The sequence below is a fragment of the Canis lupus genome, chromosome 8 (assembly GCF_011100685.1).
Source record: "Canis lupus familiaris isolate Mischka breed German Shepherd chromosome 8, alternate assembly UU_Cfam_GSD_1.0, whole genome shotgun sequence".
Classification (NCBI taxonomy): domain Eukaryota; kingdom Metazoa; phylum Chordata; class Mammalia; order Carnivora; family Canidae; genus Canis; species Canis lupus.
In genome coordinates, this window is record NC_049229.1 from 42,086,642 (window position 1) to 42,109,657 (window position 23,016).

General features: G+C 35.4%; 1 protein-coding gene across 12 annotated transcripts in view; it reads left to right on the forward strand.

Moving 5' to 3' along the window:
• RAD51B (RAD51 paralog B) overlaps positions 1-23,016 on the forward strand; it is a 683,946-nt gene that overhangs the window by 29,781 nt on the left and 631,149 nt on the right. For all 12 annotated transcript variants that reach the window (XR_005363452.1, XR_005363449.1, XR_005363450.1 and 9 more), the window contains 2 exons: positions 7,323-7,442; positions 8,630-8,813. Coding sequence is in view for 7 of the 12 variants with exons in the window: in XM_038545044.1 (XP_038400972.1) it covers positions 7,323-7,442; positions 8,630-8,813 (304 nt within the window). In the remaining 5 variants the exon portion in view is untranslated. The remainder of the gene's footprint in view (positions 1-7,322; positions 7,443-8,629; positions 8,814-23,016) is intronic.

Genomic DNA, 23,016 nt, shown 5'->3' on the forward strand with positions numbered 1-23,016 from the left:
TCAATGTGGGGCTTGAACTCAACAACCCCAAGATCAAGGGTTGCATGCTCTACTGACTAAGCCAGCGACGTGCCCCTGGAATTACATTTCATAATTCACAAGGAGCCTTTATGAAGGTCATTGGAGGATAGGGGTTGAAATTTATATTGTTTTTACTTTTCTAGTCTGTTCTCCACAGGCTGAAAGAGTGTGGTCATCTGGCTGCCACATGGATTGCATTCTGAGGTGTGGTGATAGGGTCAGGTGGAATAAAAAATACCAGTTCTCTTTTGACAAACTGCCCTTTGGAGAGTTTCTCATGGTGAGTCAGAGAATGGAGCTGGGTCTGTACTGTGGGGTCACATTTCATTTGTGCTATTACAGGACTACTTGACCCCTATTTGGATTTTTTTTGGGGAAGATTAATCAGTTAGGAAAGCTTTTTGCTGCAAGTAACTGAATACCCACAGAATAGTGAGTTGGTGGTCGTGGGCACTGATTCTGCCACTCAGTGATGATAGGGAGACTTAGGGCTGGTGCATTTTTAGGCATCTTGTCCAGTCAGTGGGAAAGGAGAGGACTAGCTATATGTTTTATTAGGAAAATATGTTTTTCCCAGAAAGTCTCTTGCCCTCTTTTGGATTCCTTTTCATCCTCTGGAATTGTCCTGCAGATTTCTCACTGGACCACCCCTATATACAGGGTAGGGTGGGGAAAGGAGGGGAAGAGATTGTTATAATAAGCATGATGAGTTTCCTGGGGCTGGTTAACATTGTTGCCTGGATAAAATTGGAGTTCTCATGGTAAGAAGAAAAAAGAAGTGGGAATGGATGTTTGTAGGTAATTAATAGTGTCTGTCACCTCTGGGACTGTTTCTGGACTTAGAGAAGAGGTAAAAGCATGAAAATATGAGACTCAAATATGTCTTAGCTTTATGTATGCCTTTGTATGTAGCAGTGTCTTCATTTTGTGCCTATAAGCAAGCTATCAGATCAGTAGAAATGAGAACGTGAATTGAAGGATTATTCTGAGGAAGGTTGAAGGATTTGTATAAAGAAGTGCCTTAGTAGCTCAGTCGGTTAAGTGTCTGACTCTTGATTTTGGCTTAGGTCATGATTTCAGGGTTGTGAGATAGCCCTACATCGAGCTCCATGCTGGGCATGGATCTTGGTTAAGATTCTCTCTCTCCCTGTAGCTCTCTTCACCCCCCACCCCTCTCCTTGTCTCTCTCTGAAGAAAAAAAAAAAACAACCCAATTTGCATATAGAGAACTTAATGTAAATGATAAAAAGTAGAATATAATTTTAATTTTTAAATAATAAATTGCTAGATACCTTTTTATGAAGGAGGAAAAAAAATAAAGGAGTAAATAAAAATTGCTTAAGTTTAAAATGCATTTTGAAAAAAGAAAACCTTATAGATGATGTATTAAAAGCACTTTGGAAAGATTAGTTATGTATATATTTTTAAAGATTATTTCAGAGAGAGAGAGCATGCACATACACAATGGGGAAGGGCAGAGGGAAAGGGAGAGAGAGAGAGTCCCAAGCAGATTCTGTGCTGGAGCCTGCTGTGGTGGGGCTCTATTTCACCATCCTGAGTCCATGACCTGAGCTGAAAGAAACCAAAAGTCGGTCATTCAACTAACTGTGCCGCTCAGGCATCCCAATTAGGTATATGTTTTAAGGAGTTTATTTTTGGGATGCCTGGGTGGCTCAGCTGTTGAGTGTCTGCCTTTGGCTCAGGGCATGATCCCGGAGTTCTGGGATCGAGTCCACATCAGGCTCCTTCATGGAGCCTGCTTCTCCCTCTGCCTTTGTCTCTGCCTCTTTCTCTGTGTCTCTCATGAATAAATAAAATCTTTAAAAAAAAGTTTATTTTTACATATCTTTGAGAAGATAATCTAAAATAGTATGTTAAGGGACACCTGGGTGACTCAGCGGTTGAGCATCTGCCTTTGGCTCAGGGCGTGATCCTGGGGTTCTGGGATCGAGTCCCACACCAGATTCCTTGTAAGGAGCCTGCTTCTCCCTCTGCCTATGTCTCTGCCTCTCTCTGTGTTTCTCATGAATAAATAAATAAAATATTAAAAAAATAAAATAGTATATGTTAAGTGTGTTCACCATAGACTGAAATTATATCTCCAAACTTATTAATAATTACATAATAGTAGAATCTAGTGCTAAGGTATTCAGGGACTACCTCGGCAAGAGGGGATTGATAAGTAAGTAGAGTTCTGGATCTCCCTTTCTCATTGATTCAGAAGAGTCTGCTTAAGATCTGATATAGTTATAGGTACTCTATGCTTACATACATTGAGAATATGGATAGATAGATTAATCTAGTGACTGTACATTTGGCAACCATGAGAATTCTGGTATATATGAATTGAGTGAATACTGTATTATCTGTTTTGGAGGTAATTAGGAAAGGATGGAACCAGAGGTTAAGAATAAAAAAGGAAGGATGGTAAATAGTAATAGATGTTTTCAAAATACAATTTTGGGGGCAGCCCCAGTGGCGCAGCGGTTTGGCGCCGCCTGCAGCCCAGGGCGTGATCCTGGAGACCCGGGATCGAGTCCCACGTCGGGCTCCCTGCATGGAGCCTGTTTCTCTCTCTGCCTGTGTCTCTGTCTGTCTCTCTCTCTCTCTGAATGAATAAATAAATAAATCTTTAAAAAAAAATACAATTTTGGGAGAAATAAAATGGATAAAAGAAGGTAAAACTAGGTCTTAGAACTGCAAGTGGGTATGTGTATGAGGCAAACTGAAGGATGAAATAAGAGATGGGGTCTGAAACTCTGGAAGGTATAGACCGGGGGAAGTGGAATATCAGTTTGGGAATTAAGGAGATGGAAGTGGGCAGTCCTGAGTTGTCATGAAATCAGAATAGCTCTGAAAACTAGGAAGAAATGTAGTTCAACAGGAGAGGAAGACATTAAATAATCACGAATGTGTAGAATTGTAACTATTATAAGTCCATGCACAAAGGAGAGGTTTATGTTGTATTGATACTATGTGGAAGCAGTGGTCAAGCTTAGATCTGAAGAGCTGCCTGTCACCTCTCAAGGTTTTAAGTATCCCATAGCTAGTGCCCTCCAATTCCCACCAGACTATTTAGAATGTCACTTTTTCTGAATAAATATATCAGGAGGGAGGCATATAGTGTTAGTGGCTATCCATGACTTTGGTTCATTAGAAAGATAATTACCAGTGTGGCCTTAAGACCATTTACTTATATATTTGTTGACATGAATCCAGGATCTGTGACCCAGGGGCAAACAATAGTGGGGAGAGAGAGACACTTTTTGAGATGGTTTCTTAAGTCTGGGTAGGTTTCACTTGAGTCTAATTTCAGCCACTTATCATTTGTGAATCTAGGTGAATTAGTGGGGAGATCTTGAAGAGGTTCTAAGATAGAGAATGAAATTAGTCATAAGTACTTATTAAAACAAAACTTTGGAATTTTCTGAAAGCTGTAAAGGACTAATAGATTCACACTGTTGTATTTATATCACAGTGCTGAACAAATCCATACTGAATTAATGAACAGGAAAATATTACATATGTACAAGCAGCTTTGAGGAACCATAAACTTCTATTTCAGCACATTTATGATGCTATATTTCAACTAGAATTTTGGAAAACTTTTTTTTTTTTTTTTTTTTTTACATTAAGCATGTGTTTTGTTTCAAGTTGTCATGTGGTCACTAATGTAAAGCATTTAACTTTCCTTTTATACAAGAGCTGTGAAGTAACAGGGGGAACTAATAACAAAAACCTGGAATAGATCCAGTTTTTTCCACTTCAGTGAATGGTAATTCCATTCCTCCAGATTCTCATCCAATTAGTCAAGAAATCCCTTCCAGCTCTTCTTTTGAACTCTACCTTAAGTTCACTTCTAATCAGCTGAGCTCTTCTCCAGGTCAAGTCACCATCATCTCTTATCTGGACTACTGTGCTTTCACCCATACCCCATGTACAGCCTCTTTTCCATTTTGGTAGAGTGATTCTTTATTTTTTTTTTTTTTTTATTTTTTTTTTTTAAAACTTTTTTTTTTAATTTTTATTTATTTATTATAGTCACAGAGAGAGAGAGAGAGAGGCAGAGACACAGGCAGAGGGAGAAGCAGGCTCCATGCACCGGGAGCCCGACGTGGGATTCGATCCCGGGTCTCCAGGATCGCGCCCTGGGCCAAAGGCAGGCGCCAAACCGCTGCGCCACCCAGGGATCCCTAGAGTGATTCTTTAAAAAAAAAAAAAAGAAAGAAAAAGAAGTCAGATCATGTCAGTTCGGCTTTCAGGTTTCTTATTTTACTAAATAATATCTAAATAAAATACCATAGACCTAAGGATCTTATGTGACCTTGGCCCCTGGCTAGCACTCTGACCTCATTTCCTCTTATTCTCCCTCTTTTTTTTTTTTTTTTTTAATTTTTATTTATTTATGATAGTCACAGAGAGAGAGAGAGAGGCGCAGAGACACAGGCAGAGGGAGAAGCAGGCTCCATGCACCGGGAGCCCAACGTGGGATTCGATCCCGGGTCTCCAGGATCGCGCCCTGGGCCAAAGGCAGGCGCCAAACCGCTGCGCCACCCAGGGATCCCTTATTCTCCCTCTTGTTTCCTGTGTTCTAGCTATGTTGGCACCCTTGTTTATTCCTCGATCACTCCAGGCAACCCAAGCCCTTGTTATATATAATTCTCTTTTCCTATACACCATTCCATTGGATATATCCCATGGTTCATTTTCTCATCTCCCTTAAACCATTGCTTCAGTTCACCTTATTAAAGAGACTTTCCCAGGCCACTTTACATAAAATAGTACTTGCCTCTATCTGTCACAGTCTGTTCCCTCATTCTGGCTCATTTTTCTTGAGAGCACTTAATACCTGATATATAGTATATATTTATTTGTTTGTGCCTCTCAGTAGACTGTAAGTTCCACAAGGGAAGCTTTTTTGTTTTTGTTTTTGTTGTTGTTTTTCAGTGTCACCTAGAATCGTGCCTGGTGTTTAGTAGATCCTCAATAAATGTGTTTTTTTTTTTTTTTTTTTTTTGAGATTTTATTTATTTATTTGAGAGAGAGACAGAGGGTGAGTGAGAGGGAGAATCTGAAGCAAACTGCACTGAGCACAAAGCCCAATGCAGGGCTTAATCCCACAACCTTGAGATCATGACCCAAGCAACCAAGAGTCAGACGCCTAACCAACTGAGCCACCCAGGCGCCCTTCACTAAATGTTTCAAATGAAGGAATCTTAAGTGCATACTTGAAAGGAATACTTTTTATGAAAAAGATGTCCACTAGATGGCATTGCTTTCAAACTTTCTGTAGTAAATGTCTGGGAACAAAAGATAGGATCTTTTCTGTTGTTCCTCTAACCAAGAAAGATACTTGTGATAAAGATTGTCACAATAAATTGCTATAATTAATATGAGGCATATAGATACTACATTTGTATTTGGTTTTTGATTTCTGTATTTTTTTAGATATCTTTTCTAAAATAAAAAAATACTTAGAAAACCTGATTATAGAAAATTATAGTGTATTGATATATAAATAACCATTTGATACAGTTATTTAGCATGGTAACTGTAAGTAAAGTCACTTTGTGTCCATACATTGACCACCTTCCTTCTGAGGGGCCTTAATGGAATGAGAGAGCCTTTTACCACTCAAGGCACCAGCTGAAATTCAGCCTAGTGTTGAAAGCAGAAAATTATTATTGTCTGTCAGCTATTCAGTTGTTGTTGCCAATGAGTTAGGTACTCACTGACTGAGATAAGTACTCAGTACCTAATCAACTGGGCGACCAGTTTTGGAAAATTTGCAGGTTTTTGGCAGATGTTGCCATACCTATCCTATTAAAAATTAGTGGGTTGCAAGCATCAGAGCTTTTATTTTAGCTGACTTCTCTGACCAGCTCCAAACTCAGCAAATAGTTACTTTAATCAAGAGACTTAGACGTTTTCCTCAAATCCTTAAAATGTACCTGTCCTGAGTGTGCCAATGTCATTCCATTTCTTCCTGCTTTCATCTCTTGTTGCCGCCTTTTTTCCACCCTGTGTGTCTCTCACAGGCGCTTTCCCTGAATGTTCATTTGATCCATTTTGTTCTCAGCCTGTACACATCTTTTGGTAAAGTAATTTTTCCTTCTCCTGTTCAACCTAATGATGCCTTTTTTTTTCAATTATTCAAAATATACTTAAAAATATTATTGACCAGTTTTATTTTTCTCTTTCTCTATTTTAGATTTTTCTTTTTCACTTCTGGTTATAAATTATGTGAGAAACTTCTTTTGTTTATCTCCTTAAAGTTCTCAGCCTCTCCTTAGGACTCATTAACTATGTAGAAATGAAAACACTGTTCTTTGTACGTTTGTATCTTTAAATGGAACACAAAGTATAGGGTGATTCTTGTGTTTATAGTCCTTCCCCCCCCCCCCCCCCCCCCCCCCCCCCCCCCCCCCCCCCCCCCCCCCCCCCCCGCCCCCAGTCATCCTTGGATGGTTAAGTACCAGGCTGATAAAGTATCATTTTAAGTAGGAGACAATTTACTCAAAGATTTACACTTTTATATCTTTAACCAGAAATATGTGAAATTTCTAGTACTGAGCTCCATGTCCTAAGCTTTTATTGATGATATTTGCATCTGTTTGGCCTTGCCACTGTCCTACACTTGGCCTACCCCATGCATTAGATCAGGCCTTGAGTTCGGAATTAGAAAATCATTTTTTCTTTACTAAGGAAATATTGGACAACATCCATTTGTTTAGAAAATAATATCCTAAAAAAACAAAACAAAAAAAAAAAAAAAAGAAAGAAAATAATTTCCTGTTTACCAAGAAGGTATTGGGTAGCATTTATTTTGTATGTATTAAGTTTTAATTGAGAAAGCATATTTTTCTGTTCTAAGACATGGAGACTTAACTGATACTTGATTGTTACAATGATAATATTATATATTTGTTCAAATATATTTCATTCATGATGATGAAATAATTTTTCTTATTTACTAAACATATAGTCAAATTACCATTTATTGAAAAACGTATCTATTTCTAGAAAGATAAACCTCAGGACATTGTTGTGTACTTAACCTTAGATGAGATCTGAAAGCACTTGCTGGCCTCATGCTCTGACTGCTAACCTCTCTTAGTTTTTATAAAGGAAGGCTTGCTATCTAAAATAATATATTAAGGCATTTTGCTTATACCTACTCTATTTTTGTTCTGTGTTACTTGTGGCTTATGAGTTTCCTAAGTAAAATTCATTAGACATTCAGCATTCCAGCCTTAAATATCATTAACTATTTTCACTTGTGCAATTTTTCTTCCCTACAGACTGGTTGAGATAGCAGAATCTCGTTTTCCCAGATATTTTAACACTGAAGAGAAATTACTTTTGACAAGCAGTAAAGTTCATCTTTATCGGGAACTCAGCTGTGATGCAGTTCTGCAAAGGTATGATGCTTTAGATTTTGGTAATACTTTGAAGATTTATTTTTTGTTTTTTATGTTTTTAGCTTCTGAGTGAAAAAGTTTCTGCATATGTATTAGGGTTATGGGAAATAATTATTTCAGTGTTCTTTATTTGCTATAACCTATTGGATAAGACATTTCTTTAAAAATGAAAACAACATATTGAATGAGTGAAATGTTTTAGATTTAATTATTTAAGTGATGTATTAATTACCTATTCCATTAACAGGTTACTCCCAATATTCAGCAGCTTATTATATTTTTTAAAGATTTTATTTATTCATGAGAGACACACACATACAGAGAGGCAGAGATATCGGCAGAGGGAGAAGCAGATTCCATGCAGAGAGCCTGTTGCGGGACTTGATCTTGGGTCCCTAGGATCCCTGGGCCAAAGGCAGGTGCTAAACCACTGAGCCACCCAGGGATCCCCTATTCAGCAGCTTAAAAAGGCAAACATGTATTATCTCATGTAGTAGCAGAGGCTTAGGTATCTGGGAGTGGTTTAGCTGAGTGGCTCAGGGTTGCAGAAGAGGTTGCAGTCAAGCTGTCAGCCAGGACTATGGTCATCTCAAGGCTCAAACAGGGCTGGAGAATCTTGGAGAATTCCAGGGCCACTGGAAGGCCTCCCTTCCTTACTGTCCGTTGGCCAGAGGCCTCTGTTCCTTACCATGTGGTCCTTTCCATAGAGCTGTAACAACATGGCAACTTGCCTTCCCCAGGGAGAGTGATTTGAGAGAGTGGGCAAGTGAGAGAGAGCCCAAGAGGGCAGCTGTAGTCTTTTATAACCTACTCTCAGTAGTGACATCTCATCATTTTGTCATATGCTGTTGGTTATACAGACCAACCCTGGTAATTGTGGGAGGGGACTGCACAAGGCTGTCAATACCAGGTGGGAGTAAATGGGGGCTGATAACAAGCAATTTTACCCTAAAAGTAGCAGGATCGTAGGAGAACCAGAGAAAGAAACCAAATGAAAACATTTTGGTACATTTTCAAAAGAGTGCTATATGTATAAAAGAGCTGGAGATAAGTTATGATTATTGAATACTCGCAATCATTACTGTAATTTAGGGAAGCATTGTTTTTAAGTTGGTTCATCTTTGTAATACTCCATTTTATATTATATCTTAAATTTATCCACTATTTTGCAAATTCTGCTCTTATAGGATTGAATCTTTGGAAGAAGAAATTATTTCCAAGGGAGTTAAACTTGTAATTATTGACTCTGTTGCTTCTGTGGTAAGAAAGGAGTTTGATACACAACTTCAGGGCAACATGAGAGAAAGAAACAAGTTCTTGGCAAGAGAAGCGGCCTCCTTGAAGTATTTGGCTGAGGAATTTTCAATCCCGGTAAGTTTTTTTCTTTTTTTCTTTTTCTGTGTTTTCTTTTATGTTAAGTTCACTGACCTATAACATCAACTAATATCATTAGAAGAAAATGTAAAACAGATGATGTATTAAAGATAGCATGGTCTAATTGCTATAGCAAATACCACCATCTTCTTAAATTTGTTCAACTGTTGAGGTTATCTTTTTCACAGCTGGAGTCGGGAGCAGATTTAACGTTGTTTGTAAAAATTCCTTTAGTCAGTCTTTTTCTTCCATCTCATTGTTGACTCTCTGTGTATGCTTTGTATTACTTTTTAAACACCCAGGTCAATATGAACTACTAGAACTATATGAAATTGCCTAGATCTATTCCTGTCATTTCTTCTATGGCAATATTTGTCAGTTATAAATATTTTAGATTTAGATACTATATTATAATGTTCAGTGCTGTCTTATACACTGTAGCATTTGGTTTGCTATCACATTTTAGTGTGTTGGGAGTGACGGTATTGAAAATATCAGTAAGGAAACCTTGAGAGATTACTGTTGACACCACTTTCCATAGTGGGATGGTGATGAGTAAATCTGAAGATGCGGGTATCTTGCAAGGGTTTGTGGTGGGTAAGCTATAAGGTGTGTGTACTGATTGCTTTCCTATTAGCAGTGCAGAGGAGAGTTCTGTTTATTCTGCAGCCTCACCAACATTTAGTATAGTTAGACTTTTCTTTTCTTTTTTTTTTTTTTTTATAGTTAGACTTTTCAATTTTAGCCAGACATCATCTCAGCAGAAGATAAGAAAATTCTTTAAACTGAGATAAAATTTAATTATGATTTTATAATTTTTAGATTCGTGTTTGGAAATGAAAATGAAATTTAGATTCGTAATGGAAAATTAAAAGTTTGGATCTTTATAATATGTACCAATGCTGTAAACTACCACACAGCCTTTGAGATTTATAAACCCAAGCAGGAAGTCAAAGTAGAAAATGTGGCATATAAAAAGTTCTACATTTCTTAATGGCTTTTTAATTCATATTTTGGATTATATGATGTAATTCCTGGTGAAGTCAAGGGCTGTAAAGTTTATCCTGGATGACACTCATCTTTTAAACTTTATTGTAGTTGATTAAAATGATAATTCCAAATCCATGTTTTCCCTGGCCAAGGGAATTTTTAAAAATTTTGTAGGGTTATTTGATTAAATGGAAAAGTTAAGTATGTATGCTTATTTTATTAATTCATACTGGTTGCTTGAGTTAATCCTATGCAAAATATGAAAATTCACTTTTTAAAAGTTGTATTTGTTTACTTTTAAATAAATTGTAATTGTAGGCTAGTATTTCTCAGTTTTTTCTGAGGTAATTTATTTTCCTGAGTGAGAAAAGGGCTCTGCTTTTCTTTGTTTTTATTAGTGCCCTCTGAAAAAGTAGGTACTTATTCCAACTCTTTGTCTTTGCCTTTGTTTTTCTCTTTGGAGATAAATGTAGAATATAATATGCACTTCTGTAACACAGGATAGTAGTGGTTCTTTTTTTTTTTTTTTTTTGATGGTAGTGGTTTTTGTGACAAGTTATTGTTGGTTTTAGAAGGATTTTGAAAAATACTTCCTTTGGGAAGTGTGGGGATTTTCCTGGCCTAATTACCTCATTTAAATGAAAAATCTTGAACTTTTAGGTTTTTGAGCTGTACTTTGAATAAGCGACTTCACATGAAGCTAACTAGCTGAAAACAATATGTGACTATCTAATTTATCCCTTACAAAATTGCAGACTGTATGCCTCTTTATAGTTCCTTAACATACCAACAAACATTCTCACCTCAAGAAGTGTTTGTTATTCCTAGTCTGGAATATTTCCCCTACAAATATCCATATGATTTCTTCTCTCCTGTCCTCTTATTAATGAGGACTTTCCTTACCATGTAAGTGTTAACCACACTCCTTGCCTTCCTATCTCCCTTATCATGCTTGGGATGTTTCTTCATTACAGTTTTCACCCTCTAGCATGTTATATATTTATTATAATTGTGTGTTTGTCTCCTCCACCCCTTAGACTGGCCACCGGAACTGTCTACTTTGTTCACTACTTTATTCTCAGCAGAAACAGTGCCTAACACATAGTAGGCACTCAGTAAATATTTTTGAATGTATGAATTGCAGATATTGCTTTTCTCTTTGGACTTGAATTAATTTTATATATATTGGTACTACATTTAAATTTTTAATATTTGCTTTTAACCTTTTTTTGATCCTATTTTTAATATTGTTTATTATTTCTAATAGTAATAAAAGATAATATTAGATAGCAGAATGTCATTATATGGGAGCTGTACTCAGATTACACTGGCATTTGATAGAAAGAAAAAGAATTCTTAAAATTCTTAAGCTTGGAAAAGGCTTTAGAGATCTATATAGTATCAGAAAGCCAGGAAGTTAAAAAGATTCTATATAAGTTTAGTAGAACTATGATAAGTGAATGTCCAATGTCTTCTAGTTGTGGGCAGGAAGCCAGGCATTCCAGTCTGCCCTCGGGCTGTGGATCTGAGATGGTGGATAGGGTCAAGACCATGTCTGGTACTTTGACACTCTAGATATCATTTCCTTAGGTGATAGTATGAGTACTTTATTGAATTTTAAAATTTCTTTTCGGTGAACATGCAATGCTTTTAATATGTGGGGAAAAGTTTAAAAGTATAATCTGTACTTAATTTTGAATGTCACATTGTATGTGCTTCCATATGTTTGTATGCAAGGATCCTTACATTCATGAAGATTTCAATCTTCTCTCTTAGTGATTGATAGAACTAATAGACAAAAATGTTAGCAAATTAAATCTAGAAAGTCAGAAGACCTGAATAACACCACAAATTTGATCTAATTGACATTTATAAAACATTCTACTCACTGCGGGCAGAAAATGCATTTCTTTCAAGTACACATGAGATATTCACCAAGATAGACAGTATTCTGGGCCATATAATAAAACTCAACAGATTTAAAAGACTGAAATGGTACAGTGTATGTTTTTTGATCCATAAAAAGAATTAAATTAGAAATCACTAATCTAAACATATCTGGAAAATCCCTAAATATTTGGTAGTTAAGCAAACACTTCTAAATAACCTATGTTAAAAAATAAATCACAAGAGAACTTAGAAAATATTTTGAAGTAAATCAAAATGAAAATACAACATATCAAAATTTGTGAAATGTGGCTAACTCAGTGCTTATAGGGAAATTTATACAATTAAATGCTTATACAGAAAAGAAAGTGACAAATCAATGATCTAAGTTTGTAAGAAATAGAAAAAGAATAATAAATTAAACTCAAAGTATACAGAAGGAAGGAGATAATAAAAATAAGAGCAGAAATCAATGTAATTGAAAACAGAAAAACAAACAAAAAAGAAAACAAAAACAATGGAGAAAAAAATCTCAATGAAATAAAAAGCTAGATCTTTGAAAGACCAATAAAAGTGATAAAACTTTACCCGAAACTTTACCCAAATTGACCAAGAGAAAAAGAAAAAAACAAACTAGTAAAGTCAGGAATGAAAGAGGGAATATCCCAATATATCCTCTAGACATTAAATGATAATAAAGGAATGTATGAATAGCTTTGTTCTATTAAGTTTGATAACTGAGATGAACAAATGCTTTGAAAGACACAAATTACTTACTGAGGAAGAAATAGATAACCTAAATCATCCTTTATCTGTTAGAAAAGTTGAATTTGTAGTTTAAAATCTTGCAAAGAAAACTCTAGGTCCAAATGATATTATTGGTAATATCTACCAAAAATTTAAAGGAGAAATATCAATTCTATACAAGTCTTCCAGAAAATATACAAGAAAACTACAGACCAATATCCATTATAAACAAACACAGAAATCCTTAACAATATATTAGCAAATTAAATCCAGCAATAAATTGAGTGGAGCTTATTTCAGGAATATAAGGTGGATTTTGAATGCAACATCAAACTATAAAATCTGGGGATCCCTGAGTGGCTCAGCGGTTGAGCGCCTGCCATTGGCTCAGGGTGTGATCCTGGAGTCCCGGGATCAGGCCCTGCGTCGGGCTCCCTGCATGGAGCCTGCTTCTCCCTCTGCCTGTGTCTCTGCCTCTCTCTCTCTCTCATGAATAAATAAATAAATAAATACAATCTTTAAAAAAAAATAAACACATAAAATCCATCACATCAACATATTAATAAAAGATGATTTCAGTAGATGCAGGAAGGAAAATCAGTTAACAAAACTCATCAGCTGTTCATGATGAAAATTCTCAATAAAGCCAGAGTGGAAGGGAACTTTCTCAACTTGATAAAGGGCATCTACAAAAACCTTCAGCTAACATTATACTTAACAGTAAAATACAATCTTTCTTCCTAAGATTGGGAGCATGGATAAGATAGCCTACTCTTACCATTGTAATATAATGTACTATAGATCCTAGCCGATATAATATGGCAAGAAAAAGAATTCAAGTACATTTAGGTTAGGAAAGAAGAAATAAGACTATCTTTATTCATAGATTGTATAATTTTAGTAGAAAACCTAAAGATTCTACACAAAAAAAGAAAGCTACTAGCTACTATGAGTCAATATATAGAAATCACTTGTTTTTCTATATGCTGGCAATGAACAATTGGACATTGAAATAAAAAACCTGTACCTTTTATAAGAGCACCAAGAACATGAGATACTTAGTGATGAATGTGACAAAATATATATTTTTTATGCTGAAAACTACCGAACATTGATAAGAGAAATCAAAGAAGACCTAGGTAAATGGAAACATACCATGCTTATGGACTGAAGAATCAGTACGGTCAAGATGTCATTTCTTTCCAAATGGCTCTATGTGTTTAACACACAATCTCGGTCAAAATCCCAGTAGGCTTTTTGGTAGAAATCAATAAGGCAACTGAAATTTATGTGGAAAAGCAGAAAATTGAGAATAGCCAAAGCAGTTTATAAAAAAGGGAGTATCGAGGACTTTCACTCTCAGAATTCAAGACTTAAAAAAAAAAGAAAAAAAAAAAAGAATTCAAGACTTAACATAAAGCCACAGTTATTAAGAGAGCATTGTATTGGTGATAGGGTGGATTCTCAGATCAGTGGAACAGAAAAGAGAGTCCAGAAAATAAGTAAATTTATAGTCAGTTAATTTTGAACAAAGAAGATAAGATAATTCAACAAAAAAGGGATAGTTTTTCAATAAATGGTACTAAAACAATTGGATCTCTGTTTGTAAAAAATAAACCTTGACCAATTCTTCATATTATTACACAAACCTAATTCCAAATGAATCATCCACTATAACATAAAACCTAAAACTATAAAGCTTCTAGAAGAAAACACAAGAGAAAATCTTTGTCACTTTGAGCAAGGCAAAGATTTCTTAGTGATACAAAACACATGAACTGTAAAATATATTAACAGTCCTACTCTTTGCAGATACTTTTAAGAAAATGAAGAGACAAAGCACAGATTATCAGTTAATATTTGTACAATTTATATGTTAAAGTACTGATAACTAGAAATAAAAAGAACTATGAAAACTCAGTAACAGTCTAATTTTTTAAATGGCAAAAAATGGAATAAACACTTAGAAGAAGACATATAGATGGCAAATAAGCACATGAAAAGATGCTCAATTATTAGTCATTAGGGAAATGCAGATTAAGATCACAATTAAATACTGCTACATGCCTATTAGAATAATTCAAAAAAAACCAAAAAACCGGGCACCTCGGTGGCTTAGTTGGTTACATGTCTGCCTCTGGCTCAGGTCATGATCTTGTCCTGGAATCATGTCCTGGAATCGAGTCCCACATTGGGTTTCCTGCTCAGTGGGGAGTCTGCTTCTCCCTGTCCCTCCCCTCTCTCATACTCAAGAGCTCTCACTCTCTCTCTCAAATAAATAAAATCTTAACAACAAAAAACAAAATCCTGATTCTACCAGATGTTGATGAGGGTGTGGAGCAGCTCCAACTCTCATCCATGCTGATGGAAATGCTAAGTGGTATAGCCACTCTGGAAAATACTTTGACATTTTTTTGTAAAGTTAAACATTTTAACTATGTGACCCAGCAATCTTTCTTCTAGGCATTCTGTTTTTTATGCAAAGAAATTATATTCTATCCCTGTAAAACTCTGTATGAAAATGTTTTTAGTACTTTTATTCACAATTACCAAACACCATGAACAGCATGAATTTTATCAGCTGGTGAATGGATAAAGAAATTCATATTCAAATAATTCAATATTCATATAGCAGATTACCACTCAGCAATAAAAAGGAATAAACTACTGATACAAATAGCAGGGGTGGGTATCAAAAGCATTGTATTAAATGAATGAAGCCAGACTGAAATTACTATATTTTATGTGATTTGTTTTAGGATATTCTGCAAAGGGCAGATCTATGGAAGTGAGAATTAGGTTTGTGGTTTCAGGGGCTCAGAGTGGGAAGATGAGGAGATTGATTACTAGTGAGTATGAGGAAACTTTTTGGCATGATGGGAGTGGCCGATATCTTAATTGTGGTATGGCTAGATGAGTATGTAAGTTCCTCGAAACTCAGAACTATCACCCAAACAGGGTTTGTTTTTTAAATTATGTGTTAATTTTTCCTTAAGAAGAAACAACAAAAAGCAAATGAAGCACTTATGCTAGAGGATCTCTTATGATTCAGAATTTTCTTCTCTGGTTTTAACTTTCCGTTACTGTAAGGAAAAAGAATTACCAAGTGTGCTTAATCAGTGAACTTTATTTCAGCAGTTCAAGCTTTGGCCTAACAGTCTTCTTTTTAAAAAATTGCTGTTGTCTTCAGAATTTATGGGACAATATCAAGTTGTTGAAGTTTTATTTCATGTTGCATTATAATAGCCTCAAAATCAGTTTTGTAGATTTTTTTTACAGTTGAGTTGTAGGAGCAAGTTGTTGAAGACTTCTAGGTAAGAAACAACCCAACTGGTCCTTAGCCTCTTGCTAATTCTTCTTTCTGAAACGTGTTTCCTTTTTTTTTTTTTTTTTAACTAATATCTTTGTCTATGAAGTGATATATTTGGACAATTTGTGAGCACTGCCAGCATATTAATGACTGTTGGAAATATAGTAATCCCTAACGATAATGCCAGGGCAAATTTTTAAAAAGCTGAAATGTCTCAGTTTGAATTCAGATAGTTTTAACCTCAGAAGTTAAGTCACTAACTTGTATTTTAAATTCATGCTCTTTTTGGAGATGATTAATTTATAAGAATGTAAGAAGAAACATCCTCCCTGAGGATTGAAGATAAATTGATCTCTCAAGGTCTTCTTTTATTTTATTAGTTTTGTGGAAAGTCACAAAAAGCAGCTCTTTGGAGTAGTTTATTTTATTTATTTATTTATTTATTTATTTATTTATTTATTTATTTATTTATTTATTATTTATTATTTATTTATGATAGTCACACAGAGAGAGAGAGAGAGAGAGAGGCAGAGACACAGGCAGAGGGAGAAGCAGGCTCCATGCACTGGGAGCCCGACGTGGGATTCGATCCCGGGTCTCCAGGATCACGCCCTGGGCCAAAGGCAGGCGCTAAACCGCTGTGCCACCGAGGGATCCCTGGAGTAGTTTATATAGGATATACTATTCACTACTTTTTTTACTTTAATAGGGTGAAGAAGAAGTAGTATGTAGCACAAAAAATTCTAAATTTTAGGGACTTTTAGGTCCCCCAGAGGTGTTAAAGTTCTGACATTTGGTGGCCATGGGTGACTTGATCCTCTTTCAAAGTTTGGAGATGTTCAGGTAGTAACTTGGGAGCATATTCCAAGCAAGTGTAAGTTGAGGAAGACCAAGGCAAGGCCATTTCCCCTTCTAACATTTTGTTATACTGATATCTTTTCAAAGCTTTTTGTGATTGGTCACAATAGGACTTACACAGCTTTCTTTTATGACATTTGTGAAATATTTGATTGATTTCACCATATTTGGTACAGTAATAAAGTATGTCATTATATTTTAAGCTTCAGTTCATGTTCTTGTCTTATTTTTATTTTTTATTTTTATTTTTTAAGAGAGGGAGAGGGTGAGGATGGGCAGGAGCAGAGAGACAATCCGAAGCAGGCTCCACAGCCAGCAGGAGCCTGACTCAGGGCTGGATCTCACCATCCTGAGATTATGACCTGAGCTGAAATGAGGAGCTGGATGTTTAACTGACTGAACGATCAAGGCTCCCCGCATGTTCCTGTCTTAAGACAGAATGGTAGCAGATAAAAGTTTTCAGGAGACGCAGAGTCTATTTTTACTACTTTTTTTTTTTTTTTTTTTTTTTTTTTTTTTTTAAATTTTTATTTATTTGTGATAGTCACAGAGAGAGAGAGAGAGAATGAGGCAGAGACACAGGCAGAGGGAGAAGCAGGCTCCATGCACCAGGAGCCCGACGTGGGATTCGATCCCGGGTCTCCAGGATCGCGCCCTGGGCCAAAGGCAGGCGCCAAACCGCTGCGCCACCCAGGGATCCCTATTTTTACTACTTAATTGAAGTGTTTACATAATTATTTAATTTCTTGGGACTTCACAGACATGACTCCTCTAAAAGTTTAGGTAATAGAGAATAATATTCACATTCATCCCCTTGATATTACTGGGATGCCTTAATCTAGTGCACACATTAGACGTATTTGATTAGATCCATTTATTTCATTGTCCATGAAGAAGACTATTTGCTTCAATATGGGTAGTCTTACAGCTTTCAGAAGGGGTAAACTTGTACTATGCTAAGTGTGTTCAAGTTAGGAAGCATTTATTTTATAATATGGCAGCCCAGGAGACCCAATATTAAAAAAATACATAGTGTCGATAAGCCTGGTAGATCTAATTTATTAATACTGTTTTGAGAGACATAAACAGTTCAGAGAATATGCAGTAGAGACATGTGTGATGGGATCACCAAGTTGGATTTTTGCTGCCAATTACGCTTCTGAAAATTCCAACAACCACCATGCTGTGGTGCAGTCCTATATTCTAGCCCTATTCCTCTAACAAGAAACAAATCGTTTACACCATTTCAGCAAATTTATTTTCACCAACATCTTAGATCTTCAGTTCACTTGCATTTCAGGTCTTATCTCTACTTGCTGAAGGGAAAGCATTGTTTTCTTCGTCACTGATCTCCAAAGCAGTGTGTTCATATGGTGGACATAAGATGATACGTTGCGGTGTTGGAATAAAACATTGGAAACATCCATATTTACTTTTTACCTTCTATTTCTAAAACTTATATTTTATATATGTTTTTAAATGTATATAAAGTATTAGGACAGTAGAACCTCTGTATACCTTAATAAAGACACATTAGAGGTAAATTTTGTTTTCATGAATAATCAGTAGTGGTTCACTGCTCTGGTTCACAGAATTTCAGGTAAGTAAGTAGAGGATACATACACACACATACATACACACAGACTTTAATGCCTTTTTTTTTTTTTTTTTAATGTCTGTGGAAGTTTTCTGTCTCTGATAAGTCAATTTTTGCCAAAACTTACTTCAAAGAGAGTTTTTACTTGCTTAAGGATTTTGGGTGAAAACATTTTTTCTCACAAACTTTTACAATATTAGAATTGTACTTTATAGTAGTTTTTACCATGGGCTTTGGAGTCAAACAGATCTGGGTTAGAATTCTGATTTCTCCACCAGTATAACTTAACTTTTGTATCTTAAAGTTTCCTGATGTATAAAATGGGACTTGCCCAACTTTAAAACAGTGGTATAGTGATAGTCTTCAGTAGATAGTAGAAAAGTTAGAGGGTGGGGCGCCTGGCTGGCTCAGAGGAGCATGAGACTCTTGATCTCAGGGTTGTAAATTTGAGCCCCATGTTGGGTGTAGAGATTACTTAAATAAATAAATAAACTTTAAAAAAGTTAAAGGATGACTTAGAAAAAAGGTATTCCCCAGATAGTAGAAACTGGTTGTTCTTTTGAATTAAATACTTAGCACAGAGGCTCACCCACAGCTTAACAAATGATTAGTTGAAAAAAGCTGTAAGCTTATAACTAATATTTAACACCTTCATTTTACAGATGAGAGAATCTTACTGTCTATCTCTCTTCCAGAAACAGTAATACTTTGTTTCCCATTTGCTTGCTCCAGGACTTTCAAATGCCAGTGGGCATGTTCTCATTTTGTCCTATTAGCTCATGTAGGCCACTGGCAGCATACTTTTTCTAAGGGCCAGATGGTAAGTTTTTAGGCCTTGTGGGCTGTGCTGTCTCTGGGGCAACTACTCAGCTCTCCCATTACAACTTGAAAGTAGCCATAAGCCATTTGCAAACAAATGGGTATGGTTGTGGTTCAACAAAACTTTGATTACAAAAACAGATGGAGGGCCAGATTTGACCCATGGGTCATAGTTTGCCAACCCCTGATCTGGACCCTTCTCCCTTCTCTCTAGGCTAAGCACTCAGTACTGGTGCTACCACAAGTCCAGAAGTTTATGGGATTAGGAGGAAGGGAATAGAACAGTGTGCTCCTAAAGCAGTGTTTCCTCAAACTAGTTTAAGACATTGACCCAATTTTAAATGCAAATAATATTCTCATGAACCCCCATTATTGACTTCAGTTTCATTTTAATATCACAGAAATAGATAGAATTATAAAACAAGCTAATAACTTTTCATATCAAATCACACCATGAAACCTAAAAGTGGGTTGCATTTACAAATGACACAATACTATTCAAATTCATTACTCTGTTAAAGATGATAATTTGCTAAATCAAATTATTGCTTGCAATATAAACAAGTTAACTTATGGTACAGGGTCTTTTGCATTGCATCTATATAAAAATATAAATATAGTCTCTACATATAGAACTACAGTAGAATATACATATATAGTCTATATATGAACTGCAATAGAATATACATACATATATACTCTATATATATACACATACCTATATATGTATGTTCTACTGTCGTTCATATGATGACTCCACTTTCCCACCTCTTTTCTCTATTTGAGCTACTACAGAACCTTCTTCTGTTTGGAAAGGGTGACGTTATTTGGCCCTCACCTGGGTATGAATGCATATATGATTAAAGTCTACCATTGCTCTTTTCTCATTAGTCCCTGATAATTAAAGCGGTACATTACTTGATTGAAAACAGACAGTGATATCATGTGGCAGTTTTCAATTATAAAATGTCTATACTAATATTTCAGGCCATTATTGAAATGAAAACATAAAAGTTAGAAATCCTCAGAATTTATAGACCACTGAATATATTTATAGATTACAGTTTGAGAGATGCAATTGTGTAAATCTTATAGAGTCTTGTGTCCTGAAGTTTATCAGGGAGCTGTAAGGGACATTCTGCTGTTGGGATTATAATACAGAATCTTTGTCTTTTTAAAGTGGTCCGTGCTAGTATTGGAAAAAAAGCAGAAGGCTCTAAAAGTGCTTATAGACACTGTTTGAAAAGAACATGAGAGAAGAATTTAAATATTACCTGTATAAAACAAATTGTGGTCATAGTTCTTTATGTTGACTCTTTTTTTTCTTTTTAAATATTTTATTTATTTATTCATGAGAGACACAGAGAGAGAGAGAGAGGTGGAGACACAGGCAGAGGGAGAAGCAGGCTCCATGCAGGGAGCCCGACGTGGGACTCGATCCTGGGTCTCCAAGATCAGGCCCTGGGCCAAAGGCAGGCACTAAACCACTGAGCCACCCGGGCTGCCCTATGTTGACTCTGTATCACTGACTTCTAATTACCATACACAGAGTAATTATTATACATATTGAAAATTATGTATCAGATTAAAATAATAGGATTTCTTGCCAGAAAGGACCTTAAAGTTCACTTAAATCAGCCCTTTCACTTCACAAATGACACTGAAGCTGAGTAGTGACTTGACTTGTTCAAGGATATTTAGCATAGGAGAGGACAAATAGTGGGTAGAATGCAAGATCTTTTGGATGCCGGTTCTGGGATTCTTTTTCTACTGTACGATTATCTTTTTCCTGAGACCTAAACCTTCTGAAGACAGGATTGTGGGCCTCATACTGTAGACAAGTAATATTTAGGAAGTAATAGCTAATAAAATAACAATTATTAAATCATATTGTATACCTGAAACTAATATAACATCAGTTATATCTCAGTTTTTAAAAAAGCATATGAGGGACCCTGAAATAATAACAGAGTTGTGTATTAACTTCCACATGTGTAAAGAGGGCCTGAAAGTGAAGTTTTGTTATTGAGCTGACTGAGAAAAGTAATTTGTTAAATGATAAGTGATAGTATGAGTTACTCGAACATGTAACTGTTGCTTAAATAAGAGGGACCTAATTTTAAGAGTGTTGTAAAGGGACCTGAAAAGTTTTAAAAATTGTAATTAAGGCTTATGAAAATATAGTTACTACATATATGTAATATTTGCATTATTTGAAAATTTTTATTTTCTCTGCTTACTGCTTACATTCTTTCCTTGTTTTTTATATTGGCCTTTATAGTATGCCGTGTTAGCTGTGTTCTCTTGTTAATTTTTTTTGTTTTCTGTCTTAGAGTTTTTATGCACTATTTAAATAAAAGGGAATAAAAATACATTGCTAAGATAAAAGGACTTTAACCTTCAAGATGCTTCTTCAAATGCTTCAAATTTGTATTTTTGAACAAGCCAACCCAGATGCAGAAAAAACAAAATGCTAAGGTCTAAATTTTTACTGTTTCAGAGAATTCGATGAGTTAATTTCAGTTAGTATATGAGTAGCATTGAAGTTTTTGTCTCTTTCCTTTCTATTTCATTTTACCTTCATTTCTTGATATTGTATAAGTATTTTCTAGTATATGGAAACCAGTAACAGTTCATGAAAAATTTGAGGGGCACTTGGGTGGCTCAGTTGGTTAAGGATCTGCCTTTGGCTTGGGTCATGATCCCAGAGTCATGGGATCAATCCCCATGTCAGGCTCCCTGCTCAGCAGAGAGCCTGCTTCTCCCTCTCCCTCTGTTACTCCCCCTGCTTGTGCTCTCTCTCTCTGTCAAATAAATAAATAAATAAATAAATAAATTTTAAAAATTAAAAAAAAAAAGAAAAATTTGGGTGTACTCTTTAAACAATCTAAGAAGGAAAAGTGTTATTTTCATTAAAAGGTATTGTTAAAACCCAAATTATTTTACTGAGATGTGATTTTAACCAGTTTTTTTGTTGTTATCAGCTATATTCTTGATTATGTGCCTTTTGAGAATATGCATTGCTCTAACTTATTGCATAACAAAGCTTCGTTTGAAATATTAATGTTCGCTAAAGGTTTAAAGCTATTTATAGAAAAATGAATTAAAATATGTATATTATTTTCTTATTTTAACGATATGTATTTAAAATCATTAGTGGAAATTATTTCTGTTTTTGTTTTAAGTGGGGCACATACAAAGTTAAACTTTTTATTACCTTTCTTTTTATTTTAATTTTTTTTATTTATTTATGATAGTCACAGAGATAGAGAGAGAGAGAGAGAGAGAGAGAGGCAGAGACATAGGCAGATGGGGAAGCAGGCTCCATGCACCGGGAGCCTGATGTGGGATTCGATCCTGGGTCCCCAGGATCGCGCCCTGGGCCAAAGGCAGGTGCAAAACCTCTGTGCCACCCAGGGATCCCTAAACTTTTTATTATTATTTGACAAAAGCATAAAAATATATTCTTTTTTTTCTCAGTTTAATGGTAAACTTCATATGGGCCAAGGCTTCTTTTCTTTTCCCTTTAGCTGTCCCATTGTGCGAAGAAATTTAATTTTGTAGGATGATGTCTTATCTTAGATATTAATCAATGTTAAAAATTTTTTAAATTGTGTTGTATGGAAGTATTGATTCACTAAATTATACACCTGAAATTAATACTACACTATATGTTAACTAACTGGAATTTAAATAAAAACTAAAAAAAACTTTAAAAAAAAAGGAAACCAAGCCAATTCATCTAAAAAATTGAGGTTTTATTAGTTACAAAATTGGAATATTATGTTTATGACTTGTAGGATAGAGGAGAGTGTATGTACTCCTAATTTTGACATTTATTCTTATCATTAACATAAAAATTCAGTACTTGCATTTATGGTGAAAGCCTAATGAAGTTACTTGGATTGTAAAATAGGGATCCTAGATTTTAGGTGTATATAAGAAAGTTATCAAAACTCTAGAGTTACATTTTGCTGTTGTGTAATGTTATT